This window comes from Equus caballus, chromosome 5 (assembly GCF_041296265.1).
Source record: "Equus caballus isolate H_3958 breed thoroughbred chromosome 5, TB-T2T, whole genome shotgun sequence".
Lineage (NCBI taxonomy): Eukaryota > Metazoa > Chordata > Mammalia > Perissodactyla > Equidae > Equus > Equus caballus.
Genome location: NC_091688.1, coordinates 56,412,555 through 56,430,611, shown reverse-complemented (window position 1 = coordinate 56,430,611; position 18,057 = coordinate 56,412,555). Strand labels below are relative to the sequence as shown.

Here is an 18,057-nt window from a genome sequence, read left to right as displayed (position 1 = left end):
TCTCACTTTGCCAGAGGTTCCTGGTGCAAAGAAATGACAAATTCTTCATTCACGGCGACAAACTGCCGAAGTCTCATATATATTCATCTCTCCCTTCTGAGATTCTTTTCTGGCCTCCACTAGCTTTTCATATTAGCAGATATTTAAAGCAAATAATTATAACATTTTAATGTAAATTTGATGTAGTGACAATCAATTTAATGGTTCATTAGACCTCATAATTAGGCAAGTTTTCTTTGCTGACGTAATTTCTCCCTTATCCATCTCCATTTTCCGAGATCTCACTTTGCAAGCAGGTATCCATTTTGTACATTACTTTTAATTAGCATTGGTAAAGCTATCTAATTAAGATTTCTTGAGTTGAATAATTACAAATGGACTTTCTTGCATCAAATACCCTCCGAGTAACCTGGTTACTATTACCTTCAGTGCATACTTCTTGTGGGCCAGAGTGTCGTGATAGTTCAGTAGGAGAGGACCTTTGGGCACTGCTTTGCTTTCATTTTCTTCTTCAGACAAAAATATTTCCTGGAGATTCTATTTAAATTGAAATAATATTGATTTAAAGAGAGAATCCATACTTTTTCTAAGCATGCATACTCTTTTTTTTTCCCCATCCGGCCCTGCAATGCATGCATACTCTTTGATATCTCAGCCCATCCAACCTTTTTCTCCTTCTCCGTGAGACAGAGAGAGGGTAGGATGGATACAATGTGAGCTGCAATTCTGTGGTCCAACCCATCTGCTCTGGGAGGCGGCTCCACCAGACTGGGTGGGACAAGGTCTTCTTCAGTTGCTACAACCTGTTGAAATAAAGGGTTGGGAGGATCAGTTTAATGGTCAGCTCTTTACTGATATTCATGCACATCCACTGTTTTTAGAAAAATCAAGGCAGTTTCCACTAAAAAGTATGGCAATTGCACAAAGTGGCAGTGTAATTACCAGTGATTACCAAAATAAAAGGAAAAATGTTTACAATCCATGCATTAAAGTAGGTATACTTTTGATAACACAAATAGGTAACACAAAATACAAATAGTAAATAAGAAAATTTACTATGGTAGAAATAAAAATAATGATATAATATAATTTTTTCTCAATGATTTGCTCTTTCTCTCAAAGCACTCAAAACTGTGCTCACATAACTTGGATGTAATGAATATTTAGTGAGTGCCTACCACATGCCAAGTACTGTGTGTGGACATCTTCACATACTGTATCTCATTTAAGCCTTACAGCAATATTGTGGAGTAGATACCATATTCCACTTTACAGAGGAAGTAACTAGGTTGAGTGAAGTTAGGTGACTGGCTCAAGCCCAAGGCTACTGAGTGGGAAGAACAGGGCTTCAGGTCAAGTCCTCATTCTTTCTTTGAGATAGAAAAGCTATAGATGGTGAGATCAGTAAAGGGTAACAGTCTCTTTACTTGGGGAAAGTGAGGTCTAGAAAGATTAAATGCCTTGTTCAATTTTATGTGGTAAACAAAAGAAGTCGAAACATAATCAAGATAGCACCTAATTTACAGTTTTTCTCTCCACCTTAACTCTCACAATCATCCTCGGTATTCCACATGCTTCCACAGCATTTCTCAAAAACTATCTCATCCCTGAAATGTTAAACTCTAACATCCCAACCTGCAAAATCCCATCCCATTCCTCTTATGTTTCAATTTTTTAATCCCCTTATTATTAAGCATTTATTCAGCCAACATGCATCTGTTATTGGGTGCCTTCTAAGTGTCAGGCACTGAGCTCATGAACTGTCCCCTTTGGTGCCTGGAATATAGTACATGGTTAATAAATGTTTGCTGCTTTGAGTTGAGTTGAATACAATAAGAAAGACTAAAATAAATAAAACGATGATACTGCAAACCCCATAGGGCTTTTGAGCTTTTAAAAATTTATCGATATAATGAAACTATTGGTCTTCCAAAACCTTCTGGGGTAATTAAAGGCAAATATAAGTGTGCTTACCTAATTGGGTAGAAAACCAAAGCAGTCAACAAAACATAAAAATGTATACTAGAGGTAACAGAGATGATAGAGTCTGAAAAGGACTTAAAAATAAACAACTAAATGTTCTGAAAAAAAAAAGGAATGTGTTACATCCAAGAAATAAGAACAATAATTGACAGTTAAAAACAAATTAGAGAATTAAAAAACAAATTAGAGAATTTATGAATTAAAAACATTATTGCTGAAACAAAACTTCAGTAGCAGGCTGGACTCCACTGAAGAATGAATTAGTTGGAAATTAACCTGGCACTCCCAAATGGATAAAATTGAAAGAAAATTTAAAAGACAAGGAGGAAAACCAGAAATTCCAATATCCATCTAATACTAATTAGGATAAATCAATAGAAGAAATGATATCTGAAGATATAATTTAGTTCAACAAATGCATATGTCTACTGTGGGTTAGGTGTGGTTATTGCGCACTGAGCATACAGCAATGAGAAAGACTAGATTAAGTCCCTGCTTGCATGGAGCTTACATTCCAGTGAGAGAAGGAAAGTGAAGCACAAAGCAAATAAATACACTTTTAAAAGAGCAGTTGTTACTAAGAAAATAAAACAAGGTGACGTGGTAGAGAGCGCTCTGTGTTGTTATGGGCCTTCTTTAGATCAGGTGGTCAGAGAAAGCCTATCAAAGGAATACCACTTCCACTGGGGACTGAATGACAAGGAGGATCCACCAGGCAGACATGTAAGAGCAAAACTCTCTAGGAAGAGAAGTTGTAGTAGAATTGAGGTAGCATATTTGAGGAAAAACCAGAAGGCCTATTTAGATGATGACTAATAAGTGTGTGTGTGTGTGTGTGTGCGCGTGTGTGGTGTGTGTGTCAGGTGGGGGGCAGGAGATGAGATGATAGATACAGCCCAGAACCATATTTTTAGTCTTTATGGACCAGTATACAGAATTTTGATTTTACTCAGAATGTGATCAGAAACAAGATTATAATCCTGAGACCATTAATGACAATAATAAAACAAATAAAGCCATACTGAGACATAGCCTTGTGTTACCAATTATAAAGAGAAAACTCTAAAAGTTGCCAGAAAGGAAAAATAGATTACCTACAACGGAAAAAGTAGCAGATTGACATCAGACTTCTCATTAGCAACATTAGAAAGAAGACGACAATGGAACAATACCATCAAAATACTTTTCCACTCAGATTGACCAGGCTCAAAAGCATTTTCTTCCACTTACTACTTGGAAAAGTTACTTAACCTTTTCATGTCTCAGTTTTCTTATCTTTAAAATAGGGAATAAAAATAATTCCTCATAGAGTTGTTCTAAGAATTAAATGAGTTAATTAATAACAAACTCTTTTCACACACACAAGAATTGACCATGTACATTAGGTCACACAGGAAGCCCAGGAAATTGAAAAACATTTTTGACATGCATGTTTACTGTTTGCCCATATTTACTGACCATAACGCAATAAAATTAGAAATTGACAATAAACAGTGGAAATTAAAACAAAAGATTTAGATCTGAATACATTGAAAGCATCAGGGCACAGCCAAAGAAATACTCAAAAGGAAATATATAGCCTTAAGTAAAGCAAAAAGGACTGAAAATAAATGAAGTAAGCTTTCAATTAAAATGAAATGCAAAATAAATCCAAGGAAAGTAGAAAGAAGGAAATAATAAAGATAAACGAAGAAATTAATAAAATGAAAAGTAAAAAGGAGTTGATCAGTGAAACAAAATGATGGTTCTTTGAAAAGACCAATACAATAGATATACCATCAACATATATGATCAAGAAAAGAGATGGCACAAATAAATAACATCAGTAGTAGAAAAGGAACATAGACAAAGAGAAAATTTAAAAATGCACATAAATGAATAAAGAACTTTATATGATACTGAAAATGCAAATAAAGTAGATATATTTATATAAAGAATAATGACTAGAATTGGATTCAAAAATAGAAAAATCTGATTAAATCTACAAGTATAAAAGAAATTTTAAAGATAGTTAAAGACCATTAACCACCCCATCCACCTGTCTGTCTCCTCTTTGTCTTCCATGAAAACAACACAAGACACAGAGAGTTTTAAGGACACATCTACCCAAACCTGAGGGAATGTTACATAAACTGTTCCAGCACATAGCAAAAGAAACGGGATTGAAGCTGAGGATCAAAGCAAACGTGGGTTTTATCTAAAATATTCTAATCGTTGTAAAGGAGAATGCATTCAGGCATTGCAAGTGTAATTTTAAAATAGTTTAAAAAATACGGAAGCAGAGAGAGATGAAGTGACTGACTCAAGCTTACTCATTTGGGAAAAAGTCCTCAGAATGTATCTGCCTACCTGTTCCAGCATACAGTGCAGTATCAGGGGCACAGAAATGAATTCTTCTGGAATCGGATTCAGCAAATCATTGTAATATCTCATGTCTGCTTCAGTTGTGATGACAAAAGGCACTGCAAAATATACAAAATATCATTGTTCGATTAAGAACGTGTTCTCCATTTCTTCTATCAAAATTTCATCCATAAATTCAAACTATGACCATGAACGAATAAATGTAAGATGGGTAGGTGGAGGCATATCTGCAAGCAATATCAAAGACAGTCATTATTCCCTAGAGCACCAGCTCCTGGTGTTGATCCTCCAGCGATGGGTTTCATACATGCCTGATGTTGGGGCTTGCCGTTCTTCATTTTGTGCTTTCTTCTTCCCAGGGGTTGGAGCAGCAGCTTGTGGAGCCTAAAAGAAGAATAATTAAAAAGAAACAACTGAGATATTCAACTGAGAGATGCTTTCACCACACGTTGGTGTGAAGGGATCTGACATGATGCTGAGATTGTATGATTATGTTCACACCACAAATAAAAGGGTTTGTCTGAGGAAGGAAAGAAGTTAATGGGTGTGGACACTTTTTAAGATTTTCCTAACAGAGCCCACTGATGAATTGCCAGGAAAAGGATGGGGAGATGAGCTACCGAGAGCCAAAAAGTTTTTCCTCCTTGAGTGACTCAGAATCACACCATTCTCCCTCTTAGAATCATTCAATGGTTCCGCATCGCCTTCAGGATAAAACCCAACTCTTTAACTCAGCACCAAAGGACATTCTTGCTCCCGCCTCTCCAGCTCTAGTTCGTGTTGCTGTTCTCCACTTTGCATGTACCGGCTGGGAGCACTGACCTACCCCATGGTCCTCGCTGGTGCTGTAACACTTCTTTCCTTTGACCTCCATATCTTTGCATGTCTTTGCCCCTTTCTTGAGAATATCCCTGTGTCCCTTTTCCCCCAGCAGGCTTTCCCCTAGGGAATTCACATTCAGCCTTCACCACAGCACCTACCCAGGCTGATCCTCTCCAGATCAGGTTAGGCGCCATGTTTTACTGCTTCTACTACAATCTGAGCTGACTGTTCTCCTAGCACTCATCATGCTATGTTGAAACCACTGTTGACTTGACTGCCATCCCCTTTAAAAGTTAATCTCAATGAGGAGGACAGGGGCTGAGCCTTGTTCATTAATATATTGCCAGTACCTTGCACAGTGCTAGCACATGGTAGGTGCTAAATAAACATTGTGATGAATTTATCAATAGCCTTCCTTGTTCCAGATGTTATTTATTGCATGATAGGCTGAAAAGTGAGTTCTGTTATCAGCTCTGAATGTGGCAGGTAGTCGGGAAGCTTCGTAAAGCCTCCACCACATAGGTGCCCTTTAATGCTAGGCCTGGGGGCCTTTCCTCGTTCCCACCCTCACCCATTAAATCCCAGCAGGAAGTGGTACCTTGCTACAAGAATTTATGCCATTTTTTCTTCATATGTTTTGTGAACATGAAAATTAAGCTGTTCAGTTAATCATTCAGCCCATTAAAGAGACTGAAGCACGTGCCTACCTCAGCAATGGCTACAGCTTCTAAGATAGGCTTCTCGTTAACCACTTGTGGGACATTAATAAGCTGCATGCTTTCTAAATAGTGCCGGTGCTGCCTTTTCCAATCCAGGCTGTCGTACATCAAACAGGCAATATTTTCAAAAATGTCGGTGCCCAATTCCAGCTACAGGTGAGAGAATTAAATTAGTTAGTAGTATCATATTGTTGGAATCGGACATATGGTTTGTATCTCTCTTAACAGCTAAAGCTTTCACTTTTTCCAGGGAAGCCTTGCCCCCACTCACTGAATCCCAGCCATGGGGACCGCACATTTCTTGCCCTTCTTCTTCACTACACTGCAGACTGTTCCCTTGGGAGGGCCTTATGGCTGCCCAGTATTATCAGAGTCTAATTAATACTTGAACTAAGTGAAAAACACTCTATTCATTAGTTTTAGCAGTACAGCCGTATTCTGATGTCCTAGTTTCTGAACAACACACATTAGGTAGGTAATTGTGATAGCCTCAGCCCAAGACAAGCTATGGATGATTACTTGCTCGGCTGTGCAAGAAGCACGGTGGAAATCCCTGCTCAAGTATGCCGCAGTATATGTGCAATCAGTATTCTTCCTCTCCTCCTTGTCTCTCTTCTTTCCTGTTACCTGTGCTTCCTTTAGGGAAAAAAGCCTAAGAAATCCTGATAACTACTACTTCTGTAATACCCACAAGTTTTATGAGCTGGAAAGCAAGTTCTAGATCAGATATCTCCTATTACCTGGGCTTTCATTTCCAGAAGTGGAAAAGCACTTATCACTGGGTCTGTCTGCCTGCAAGCAAAGAAGGACTAAATAGGCTCATGCTATGTCTGAGTTGAAGAGGTAAGGTAGGGTGAGATAGCTTCTTGGTGGGGGGGGAGGGGGGGAGGGGGGCAGTGAATCACAGTGTGGCAGGAGTCCAGGGAAGCGCCTAGCTCGGCCCATCTTCATAGCACAGCTGTCAATCTGGGCTTCCTGTGCCCACTCAAAGGCTGAGCATTCTTCAGTTAAGCTTCAACCTGGTATTCTTTGCCCAAATTCTGGCATAGAAACATATTTTTGGTTTTCGTTTGTATTTATAAGAAATACAGTAAAACTTCTGCCCAGTGGTCCCTTAGCTTAACTAGTTAATTCATTTTTAGATCAAACAGCAAATCACATGCTAAAAGCCAGAAAATTTTTTCAGCAACCAAGGTCTTAGCTTGAGATGTTGCAAATGTCTTCCATGAGCAGTTAGCACTTCTTGATGGGCATTTATTTGCTGCAAAGCTTTCGTTACCCTGGTTCAGCAGAAATACAGTCTGCTTGTTTGCAGCAAAAGGTATTAATGCTTTCCTGCTTCCAGAGAGGAAGAAGACTCCTTGGCTGGCTCCTGCCTTGAATAGGAGGCCATTACCAGCTTATAGATAGAGCTGAGAATATAACATCATGTATCTGCACCATGTATTTAGTCTATTTCTACTAGATGTAGATTTATTACTTTGACATTTCTAACGTGATCCTAAATTTAAAATGAACCTGTCTTCCATATTAAATCCAATGGCCTTTTCTTCCGGGACCCAACTCTGTTACTGAAGTGTTTTTAAGGCTCTCTTTCCTCATCATCTTCAATGCTGGGTCATTCACTCACAAACTGTACCTTGTAGAGGCACACTTGGGCTCTAAAAGATGTCTTCAGTTGGACCCAGACCACAGCCCTGGCATGAAGACGTGCAATAAATATTTGCAAATTGATTGATAGGAGCTCAGTGTGTCCACTGGGAAGCACAGCCCTAAATGGCTCCTTAGGCAGCTGAATGTTTTCATTCCTGACAGTTACCTTCAGCCCAACTAGACACCCTAGACATTTTCTAGTTCTGAAGTCAAGAATATTCTACCATAATTAGGATGTCAACCAAGCTGATCACATTTTTAACATAAAACAAATTTTTTGTACTTTGCCATTTAAATTCTTCCACTCTACATTTTAAAAAAGTAAAATATAGCCACATTCACTTGCTTTAAAAATGGAGTGATTAAAATCTTGTGATGAACGGAAAATTGTGGACACTGGAGTAGGAGACAGGATGCTGGGAATGGTGCTGGGTTATCTGAAGCTCTGACCGTGTGCCTTGCTGTTCACACCAATGTACTGATGATGCAGTGGAACGTACTCTACCTCAGGCTCAATACATTTCAGCTCTTCTCAGACTATGCTTGGGGAGTAAATAAGACACATAGAAGGGAGCCCTAGTTACAGCAGAAGAAAAAAGGTACTACGTTTGAGGCTGCCTTAGAAAACTCTTTTTATTGCCTCCTCTGAATTATGGTTCAGGAATTGTATGGCTGGAATCTCCTGTGCCCTATTGAACCAAAGATGTATACAAGTTCTTTACAGGGTATGCAGCTAGAACTTGGCCCAAATGAGAGGAGGACTGTTTCTCCAAAACGCAAATTTGTGGATGTGACATGGATTTTATGTTTGGGGGAAAAGTTCATCTATTGAAGAGAAACAGTAGAAGGCTGGCTTTGAGGTGGGATTTTCAGGATCCCAGGGAAATCGCCTTTTCCCCAAACATATCTCATATTTTGGGGGCATAATCTAGAATTCCAATAAAACAGGATAAAATATTCATAGTACAGTTATGTGTCACATGACGTTTTGGTCAGTGACGGGTCACAAATACAACAGTGGTCCCATAAGATTAGTACCATATAGCCAGGTGTGTAGTAGGCTATACCATCTAGGTTTGTGTAAGTACCCTCTATGATGTTTGCACAATGACAAAATCACCTAAGGACGCATTTCTCAGAACCTATCCCTGTCGTTCAGCAACACACGACTGTACTATATTACTTGGAATGCCAGTATCCCTGGGATGGGGAAACATATTGACCCAATTTAACTCGAAGCAGTCAAGGACAGATGGCAGTGGATTCTTTTTGGAGCTTAGGTTTAGGAAACAAGAGAGTAAAAGATAAAGCAGGCAAGATAAAGCTATCTAGATGAAGAGGCAGGAAGATGCAAAGCAAAGGGAGTCTGGAGTAGCCAGTTTTGCCTAGAACAAGCTCCATATTTATCTACAGCTTTTCTGTGTTCAGCTTCATTTCCTATTTACAGGACAAGGCTGATATTTATTCTTACTATTGGCAAAGTATCACACTTAAAGTTCTGTTTCTATCTAGTGACATCTAATGCCTTATATTGACAGTCTTTATAACTCAGACTCATCTATCCATGGTTACTTATTCAAATCTTGCCCATCCTTCAAGTCAAATCTGGGCCTCCCTCCTCAGTGTTTTCACTTACTTCACCAAGTGCACGTCCATCTCAAGGTGATTGAATCAGGGTCTCTCATAGTGAGAAATGTCCAGGCTCCACCCAATGGCCATGGGCAGCCTACCCTTTGGCTCAGAAAGCCTGTTCCAGGCTTTGATCTAATCTCCTCTTAGATAGTCAGTTCATTTTTTTGGCAGCTACCCACAGGAACTGTGCACAGACACCCATCCACCTCCTCTACCCTGCTTTGCCCAGCTCCCTTCAGAGAACTCACTTGAGGTGGTCCCTCCCCAGTACTCTGCTTTCAGTTCGTTCAGCTCCCTTGATGCTGAAATATATTGCTCTGTGAGGATCAACACTCCCGGGGCCCTGTTTGTTGGGACAGGGAGTCAACCAGAAAGAGATCTGAGAGGTTTTTTGTAACAAGGATGCCTGGATATCTTTCCCAACACAGAGTGTGATAAGTAGTCACTCAACCTTCTTTCTAAATACATCTTCATGTATCTAGCATTTGATACTTTTAAAAGCATCCCATTTCTTCTTTTTCTGAATTAATAGGAAACGGAGAGTGTGTTTCACATAACTGAGCACCTAGATATATGGCCTCTTGAACTCTGCTTCTCTTTTCCATGGGTTTGGTCTTGCCTGTCTGCAAGCTCCTCAATGGCAGGAACTCCTCAATGGCAGCCAATAAATGCCCTTAGGAAATGCCTGCTAATTGCTGGGCTGGGGTCAAGCCATCTTGTTAGGATAGACTTCTTTGGCCAAATATATTAAAAATGCGATTTGGGCAATAAAAGCAGGGGCCTAGAAGAACAATGTTTCGAACTGATATATACACATTTCAAAAAGACAAAATAATTCCACCAGCTACAAAATTTACTGTTTCCACAATTAATATATTATATCTTAAGACTCTACTGCCTAGAACATTACTAAACAAAACATGAATGTATGAAACAAAGCCATATGTCACCAAATAAAAGAAATATCATTGTTTATCTACATCTTATTCTTTGTCATTAATTCACACACAAAAGCTAAAGAATTAGGCTATAACCATTACTGGGCATTCAATGTCGTTGTCTTGAAGATAAAGAGTTTAGCACAAAGCCTTGTCTGTAGTCAGTGACCAATAAATATCTGTGGAATGAATGAATGGGGTAAATGGAACCACAGTGTCACGTGTTCAAACCGCTCACTCTCACTAATGCATATACTTACTCTCACTATGCATATACTAACCATCATCCCACTGTCTGACCAGTCAGAAGGAAAGCCATCTTCCTTGACCATGTATTCAAGACGAGCAACATCAAAGAGATTTGTTTCAGGTTTCTCATTATTCAGGATTGGTTCCAAGTACTTCCAGAAAATTTCAAGTTCTTTTATGGTATTCTCATTCTTCAATTTTTCAGCTTCTATATCTAATAAGAGCAATATGTTTATATTACAAAATGAGAGTGTTGGATTTCTTCCTACTTTTAAGGATACTTGGCGAGTCTTATGTATTGCAATACAGTATAGAACCAGAAAATGCAAATAAAGAAATATAATTTTGAGAAGATTTTGGATCTAGACTATACAATTATCAAATCAGAGGATTTTACTTCTGAAATTGATACGAAATATGAGCTTTCTACTCTTTCATTTTATAGTTGAGGACCAGAAAGATTATGATAAGGTCACACATTTATATGTATATTCAATATTTCCATCACTCTTAGATTGCATGTGGAGCAGTTTTTCTGCCAAATCATTTTTTGATCATTTTAATGTCTGAGTGCTGCTTAACTGGTTATAAATGCATTTGATCCAGTTCTCCTTCCCACATGGCTAAAAACAAACTGGATCAACGATTTATGCTTCAGTTATCTTTTGGTCACATTAAAATAGCTATAGGCTTCTCTGGGCATTTGTGCTGTGACTGCAAAATAATAGTTTTCTGTAAAGTTACACTTGAATATTTGCCTGAAATAAATAGGTTTTGCTACTAAGATCTCAAAATTTTATTGTAAAGTCTATTTTTCCATAATTTTATTTTTATATATTAAATTTTTTTTATAGAGAGACTATGGTTGGAGCTTATGCAGCATTTTCTCACTGGCTTCAATAATAAATTATTAATGTATAACTATCCTTTGAGATAGTCAGGAGTAGCTGGGTTTGAATCTCAACTCTTTTACTTAATGACTGCCTTGAGGATGAGAGTTCTTTTTGGTAAAACTGAAATAACAAAACATACTTCCAAGGGTTGTGGAAACTACATGAATCAGTGCACTTAAAGCCCTCAGCATTGAGCCTAGTTCCAAGGCATGTGCCCAATAAATGGCAGCTATTATTATTATCAGTGGTAGTGATTTCTAATTTCTAACAGCAATTTTAAAAATGTAGTGTTAAGGAAATTGGGATGTGGTTGTGTAGGTTCTAAACACTGTGAAATGATATTATTAATAAATAACAATAAAAGCACCAGCATGTGGCAGAAAGAGATTCTAGGTCACACAGGCTTAAACTGAATCCCAGTTCTACTACCTAAAGTGTACAGTGGCTTTTTGGTCTCTTCCCACAGATGTAGTCTAGCACAATTCCTTTCGATGAAGACCTGGAGGTTCCAAATGGCTGAAAGGTAGTGTGGTTGGGACTTCATCCCACCACGTCCCAGTCTAAGGCTCAGAAGACAAAATGTCCTCTCTGATTTATCACGATAAGCAAGTAGCAAAGCAGAGCAAGCACCCAAGGCTATAACCTCCCTTGGACCATTTGGTGACTGTAGCTTCCGGAACAGCAGATTATCTACAGTTGATCCATGCAGCCATGCTTTGGGTAAAAGCTACAGATCAAATATGCCTGAGAAATGTAGGTGCATAACCAAGTCTTCTGACCCGCAGTCTATCTTCTCTGTGGCTACACAGGGATATAAATACAGAGTATGATTTTAATTTGCAAAATTTACAACACCTGGCCGGTGCAAGCAGACTAAATAGCAAATCAAAGTCTTGAAAGGATTTAATAATGTACGTATTGTATGACTATGTTTTGGACAGAACGCTGTATTTGTACTTTAAGGATGCTGGGTAATACTGAAGGATTCAGTAAGTTGTGAAGCAGACTGCATACCTTCTGGCTGAAGAGAAACTTCCTGCTGCTGGCTAACTGCTGCCAGGTGCGCCTGCAGAGGTTCATAATTCTCTGAAGATATTTTAATCACGCTGCTTATGGGAATGCCAAGCTCAGTCATAATCGCTAATAGCTGAGGATCGTTGAAGCCCACAACTATAATGTAATGTTGGGCACCATCATCTGGCTCATCATCTGTTCAAAATACCATAAAGGAGAGCAGCCGTCATTTTAAAAGAGAACAGGTTGCACACAGCCTGTTCAATGGCTATATACATTATGCATGCGTTTACAAGTCCTCTGGCTTGCCAAAAACAGTCCAGTTGGCTGGAATGCAGTCATGTTGACTGGTTTTCATTATTGCCCTTGCAGAGAGAAGGCTGTGGCCATTTTACAAAATATTAAATCACTTTTGCAAATGAGACATAGGCGTAATAGGAGGACAAACATATACAGGGCCTGTGGTCATGGAAAATGTGTTCTAGGGATTTTGTTGAAAAAAAGTTTAGGCTATAATTTTTTTTGGTTCTAATCTCTTTTGAGCAACATCTGGCTTTACTCCCGAATTACGAGTAGCTGCAGCTTTGTGGTATTTTATAAGTTAAGGTGTTTACAGGAGAGGGAAATATTGAATATGGACATGCTCCCTACTAAACTATTCTGTGTATTTATGTCAATAAGTGTGAAGGCTGAGTATGGTTTATGTAACAACTATTGAGAATAGATGGTACACGAAAACTTACATCCCACAATAGTCCATTAAGATCAATTTAAAAATAATGCAATAGATGCACAAACTTAATTTTCAAGTAATGATTTTTCTTCTATCACTAAGCACATCAGTATTGATCTTGCCCATGGAATCCATAATATCATTGCTTCCAAGTCTAGTGCATTCACAGCAGAAATATACCAGGAGAGTCAAACTAGTAAAGGAAGTGAGGCCTGCTATCTCATTTAAATACGTTGCAAACAACAACAGACAGCTCCACTTGGGTTCATGGGAAGGCAACGAATTACTCATAGCTGCCTAAGTTGAATCACTTTTATATCATAATATAAAATGAAAGAAAATTCTACTTACTCCATCTAAGACAAACTAATAGTGAGAGAAGTTGAGGTCTGGAAGCTATGTGCTCTGCATGGGTCCCAAATTAAGCAGTCTGATATTATTACCACTGTATTCCACTCATGACGATAACCACTTTTTACTCTGCCTTTTTAAAAATGTTCCCACCAAGGCAGTAAGTTCATTATTTCATCCTTCATTTCTTCTATGTAAATGCGCCTATAGCAAGACACTAACTAAATATTTGTTGAAAACAAATGAATTGCAAATAAAAACATTTTTCTATTAGGGTATCACGGGTAGTACGTGATTTACGGTTTTATAAAGAGTGAAAAGGTTGGGGAAGATTAAGCGTAGTTGGTGGAATGATTTCTCAAGTTACTTTGCAGATCATAAGGCAAGAAGTGAAAGGTAGCTACGGCAAGGAGCATCTTACTGACCAATGTAACGTTTGGCGTCGTCTTCTTCTCCCCTCTGTTTTAACTGAGTGGCCTTTTTCACTGTTGTGTTTGCCTCAGGCTGATCCTTTCCCTTTCCTTTGACAACCTTGGTACCTGAGGGCTTCTTTTCCTTGGGAGATTTCGCTTTCCCTTTATCCTTTTCAGTCTTAAATTTGTCTTCTGTCACCTGGAAAGAGAGAATACTTTTTCTCCAAATCATACAGGGAGAAAGCAATGGCCTTTCTATTGTCAGGTGAATTAATTCCTTATTTCATTCAGTCACCCATGTACTCATTTATTCATTCTCCAGGCCAGGATAGTAGAGGTCTCAGGTTGACCCTGTTGTGATAACGCACATCAGTGCATGAGGCTTGGAGGGGTGGATGCTAGGAGACTGTTCACACAAACAGTCTTTGGAAGGGAACTCATCCTGAAGAAGAGCCAAGTGTGGCCTAATAAACTACCTCAGTCATCAGGGGGCAGGGCAAGTGGAGGATTCTGAGGACATTGTGACAGCAGGAACTTAGGTTTATGGAGTAGCCCAACCCTGAGAAGTCTCTGTCTGAGTCTTAGAGAAAGGTGGGGTGTTAATAAAACAAAACAAAAATTTTAAATAAAAAGGAAAACAGAAAGTGCAGTTTTCTCTAAAATCTTCTTGATAAAGTTTTTCATAGTTTTAGTAGTGTATTGACTATTTTTAAACTTTAAAAGATTCTTTCGGGACTCTAGCACTAACAAATTATAATGCTACTTAAAAATGTATAGACACAATCAATGGTTGCTATTTGATACATTCAAAGAAAGGATCAACACATAACATCAGTTGGCAATGCTAATTCTTTACACAGTACTCTGGAGCATGCTTAGATTGCCATAAACCATGTAAAGACTCAATTTTCCCAAGAGTTTTTTTCAAACAATTGCCTAAAGCTTTGCGCATTATTTCACAATGGAATTATGCTTTTGACTCATGTGTTTATAATACAAATAGGCTGTGTTCATTGAAATGATGTGTTAGTATTGTATTATAAGGTGGCCATACAGAAGATCCAGCAAATGCTTGTATTATTTATTTTTTCCATTCTCATCAAAATGGGAAACAAAATAACTAAACAAATTATTGTGGCAACATCGGGGGCTCTGTATTTTCCTGAGGTCATGAAATTAAATTTGAAAACCTCTGTTCTAAGACATTAGAGACAAGGAGGGTTGCTTTGGCACCCAGCTAACCGGATGTAACACAGAAGGGGAGAGGAGTGTTTTCTTACTCCATGGGGCTTCTGGATGTTGAGGGCTCAGAGAACCCAGAGGAAGTGTGAGAGGTGCACGTGGATTCTCCATGCATGCTAACACCTGCGGCTCTAGTGGTGGGGAAACTGCTGCCCCAGCACCTGCTCCTCAGCAGCACAGGGAAACATCAGCGGAGGCTGCAGATGTCACGAATAGCTTTGGGCGGAGACAGGAAGGAGTGCACAGGCAAGGTACAGAGGACTGAAAACCCCCAGTATTTCTTTCTGCATCAGATATAAATTGGTGCATAAAATAGGACTGGGCTTTGTCCCCTTAAGCATCTAGCCAACTAGGGAAGAAAGAGAAAAAAGCACATAAATAGACAAAAATATAACTACAAATTTTCATGAACGCTATGAAGGATAAAACCCCATGTAGCAATAGACACACAATTGAGGAGACCTGTCTAGTCAGTTGGTGATGGAAGACCTCTCTGTGGAGGTGATTTGAGTGAAGACCTGAGAAACCAGTCGTCATCCATGTGAGAAGCAGGGAAAGAATGAAGTGTGCGCGTGAAGGCCCTGAGTCATAAAGGAGACAGGTATGGTCAAGGAACTGAAAGGAGGTGAGTATGGCAGGATAGTGGGCAAGGGAGAGAGGGGCCCAAGATGAGGTGGGGAGGTATGGCATGGGCCAGGTGGTCCAGGGCTTTGGAGGTGGGGTTGACAAGTTTACATTTTATTAAAAATGCAATGGGAAGACCATAAAGGTTTTAAGCAGAAGAGTACTATGATTTTGCAAGATAGGAAACCAGTAGACCAGCTGGGAATCTCTAGCAATGGTCCAGATAAAACTTAATAGTGACTCAGATTAAGGTGTTGGCAGAGTGGAGAAAAGTACAGATCTTCCTCAACTTGTGATGGGTCACATCCAGATAAACCCATCGTAAATTGAAAATATCATTAAATCAACAATGCATATAATACACCCAACCTCCTGAACATCATAGCTTAGTCTAGCCTACCTTAATTGCGCTCAGAACAATTACATCAGCCCACAATTGGGTAAAATCATCTAACACAAAGCCTATTTTACAATAAGGTGTTGAATATCTCTAGTAATTTATTGAATACAGCACTGAAAGTGAAAAACAGAATGGTTGTAGGGGTGTAGAATGGTCATAAGTGTATCAGTTGTTTACCCTCATGATCGCGTGGCTGATGGGGAGCTGAGGACTTGCTGCCACTGCCCAGCCTCACGAGAGAGCATCATATTGCACATTGCTAGCCTAGGAAAAGACCCAAATTCAAAATTTGATTTTTACTGATTGCATATTGCTTTCACACAATTGTAAAGTCAAAACATTGTTAAGCTGAATCATCGTCAGTGGAGGACTGTCTGCAGATGGATTTGAGACCTATTTTGGATACTGAAATTACAGAGGTCGAAAGATTAGAGATGAGGAGTGATTAAGGAGGCAACAACAAAGATAATGCCCTGGATTTAGTTTGAGCAACAGGGTAGTTGATGGTGCCACTTATAGAGACAGAGAAGTTGGGCCGAGAAATGGTTTTTACTTAGGTGGGCAGACTACTCAGAGTGATCCTGTTAAATCTGAGACACCCCTGAGATCTCAGGGAGGCAGTTGAATAAACACGTTCTCTTCTGAGAAGGGAGATTTGGCTAGAGTTACAAATTCAGGTGTAGGTAACACTTACATAGTGGTTAATTATATATGAATGGGAAGAGATGAGATCCCTTTGGGTAAGAGTTTTGAAAAATATCAGAATTGAGCCTTGGATCATGCCGGAAACTCCAAAACTTACCGACTGGATATGGGAGGAGATGTCAGCAAAGGAGATAGAGAAGTGACTAAAAAGGTAGGAAAAAATATACAGTGGAAAGCCAGAGAACCGAGGGACCGAAGAAGGCAAAAAGACAAGTATTGGCAATTATAGGTGACATTAATGAGAGCAGTCAGTGTGGAGGCAGCAAACAGGGAGGCAGTAACAATACGGTGACTGCTTAGGTGGACAAATGTTTTGAGAAGTTTGGTTGTGAAGGGGAACCAGGGCTCCAAGTTGTACAATGGATAAGTGGGTGGAAGGGGAGGATGAGGTCAAGCTATGCAGGTTTGTCAAGTCAGGAGATGTTGTGTTTGCAGGCTGATGGAATGATCCAGCAGAGAGGGAGACATTGAAGATACGGGAGAGACTAACGTCCTTGAGGATGCAAGATGGGATAAGATCAAGAGAATGTGTCAATAACTGGACCTTGATAGGAGGAAAAACAATTTCTCAATTTAACAAGAGCAGCAAGGAGGGGACGGGTGGCTGGGTGTGGATGCAAGAAAGAGAGAGGTCTTGATGGTGTTGAGGGAACGCTTCAGTTTTTTCAAGCAAAAGATGAGCCTAAGTTATCAACTGAGAATGGGCAGGTACAAAGTAGGAGGTTTTGGATAGAGAAGATAATGTGAATCATCTCAGAAAGTGGAGGCTCACGCTTATTGAAGAAATATGGTAGAACTCTCTGCCAGTGTTGAGAGCTTATTGGAAATTTTGAGATTGTTAATTTAAAATGAAACTAGAGCACAAATCGGTGCCTGTGAGTCTAATTAGCTCAGAGGCACCAGCCAGACTCATGCAGGCCCTCTAACAGCCACAACTTGGATCACAGCAAATGCACTAAACTGAAACACTCCTGCACAGCAACTTGGTGGACAGCTATGCTGGCCACAGAGAAGTCCCAACTCTGCCATCAAAATCCGACAGAAACTTCCACAACTGCAATTTTAAGTAAAATCTCAGGATGATCTTTGGAACTGAGAAGAAGAAACTGTTTCAGGTTAAATTATTCCTTTTCTTTTTTTAACAGTCAGTGTATTTTCCTGTAATCTTTTTTTTTTTTTTTTTTTTTTGGTGAGGAAGATTGTCACTGAGCTAACATCTGTGCCAACCTCCCTCTATTTTTTTATGTGAGATGTCATCACAGTGTGGCTTAACGAGTGGTGCTAGGTCCGTGCCCAGGACCCAAACCTGCAAACCCCAGGCT

The 18,057-nt window shown here is 39.3% G+C and overlaps 1 protein-coding gene across 4 annotated transcripts in view; it reads right to left on the bottom strand.

Moving 5' to 3' along the window:
- The window catches only part of SPAG17 (sperm associated antigen 17), a 209,669-nt gene that overhangs the window by 121,712 nt on the left and 69,900 nt on the right, over positions 1-18,057 (bottom strand). For 3 of the 4 annotated variants that reach the window (XR_011438724.1, XM_001500885.5, XM_023641329.2), the window contains exons 5-12: positions 13,777-13,963; positions 12,268-12,462; positions 10,393-10,574; positions 5,877-6,038; positions 4,659-4,731; positions 4,333-4,445; positions 666-803; positions 424-537 (exon numbers count right to left, since the gene is read on the bottom strand). Coding sequence is in view for 3 of the 4 variants with exons in the window: in XM_001500885.5 (XP_001500935.1) it covers positions 424-537; positions 666-803; positions 4,333-4,445; positions 4,659-4,731; positions 5,877-6,038; positions 10,393-10,574; positions 12,268-12,462; positions 13,777-13,963 (1,164 nt within the window). In the remaining variant the exon portion in view is untranslated. The remainder of the gene's footprint in view (positions 1-423; positions 538-665; positions 804-4,332; positions 4,446-4,658; positions 4,732-5,876; positions 6,039-10,392; positions 10,575-12,267; positions 12,463-13,776; positions 13,964-18,057) is intronic. The other variant, XM_023641331.2, reaches the window with a different exon arrangement.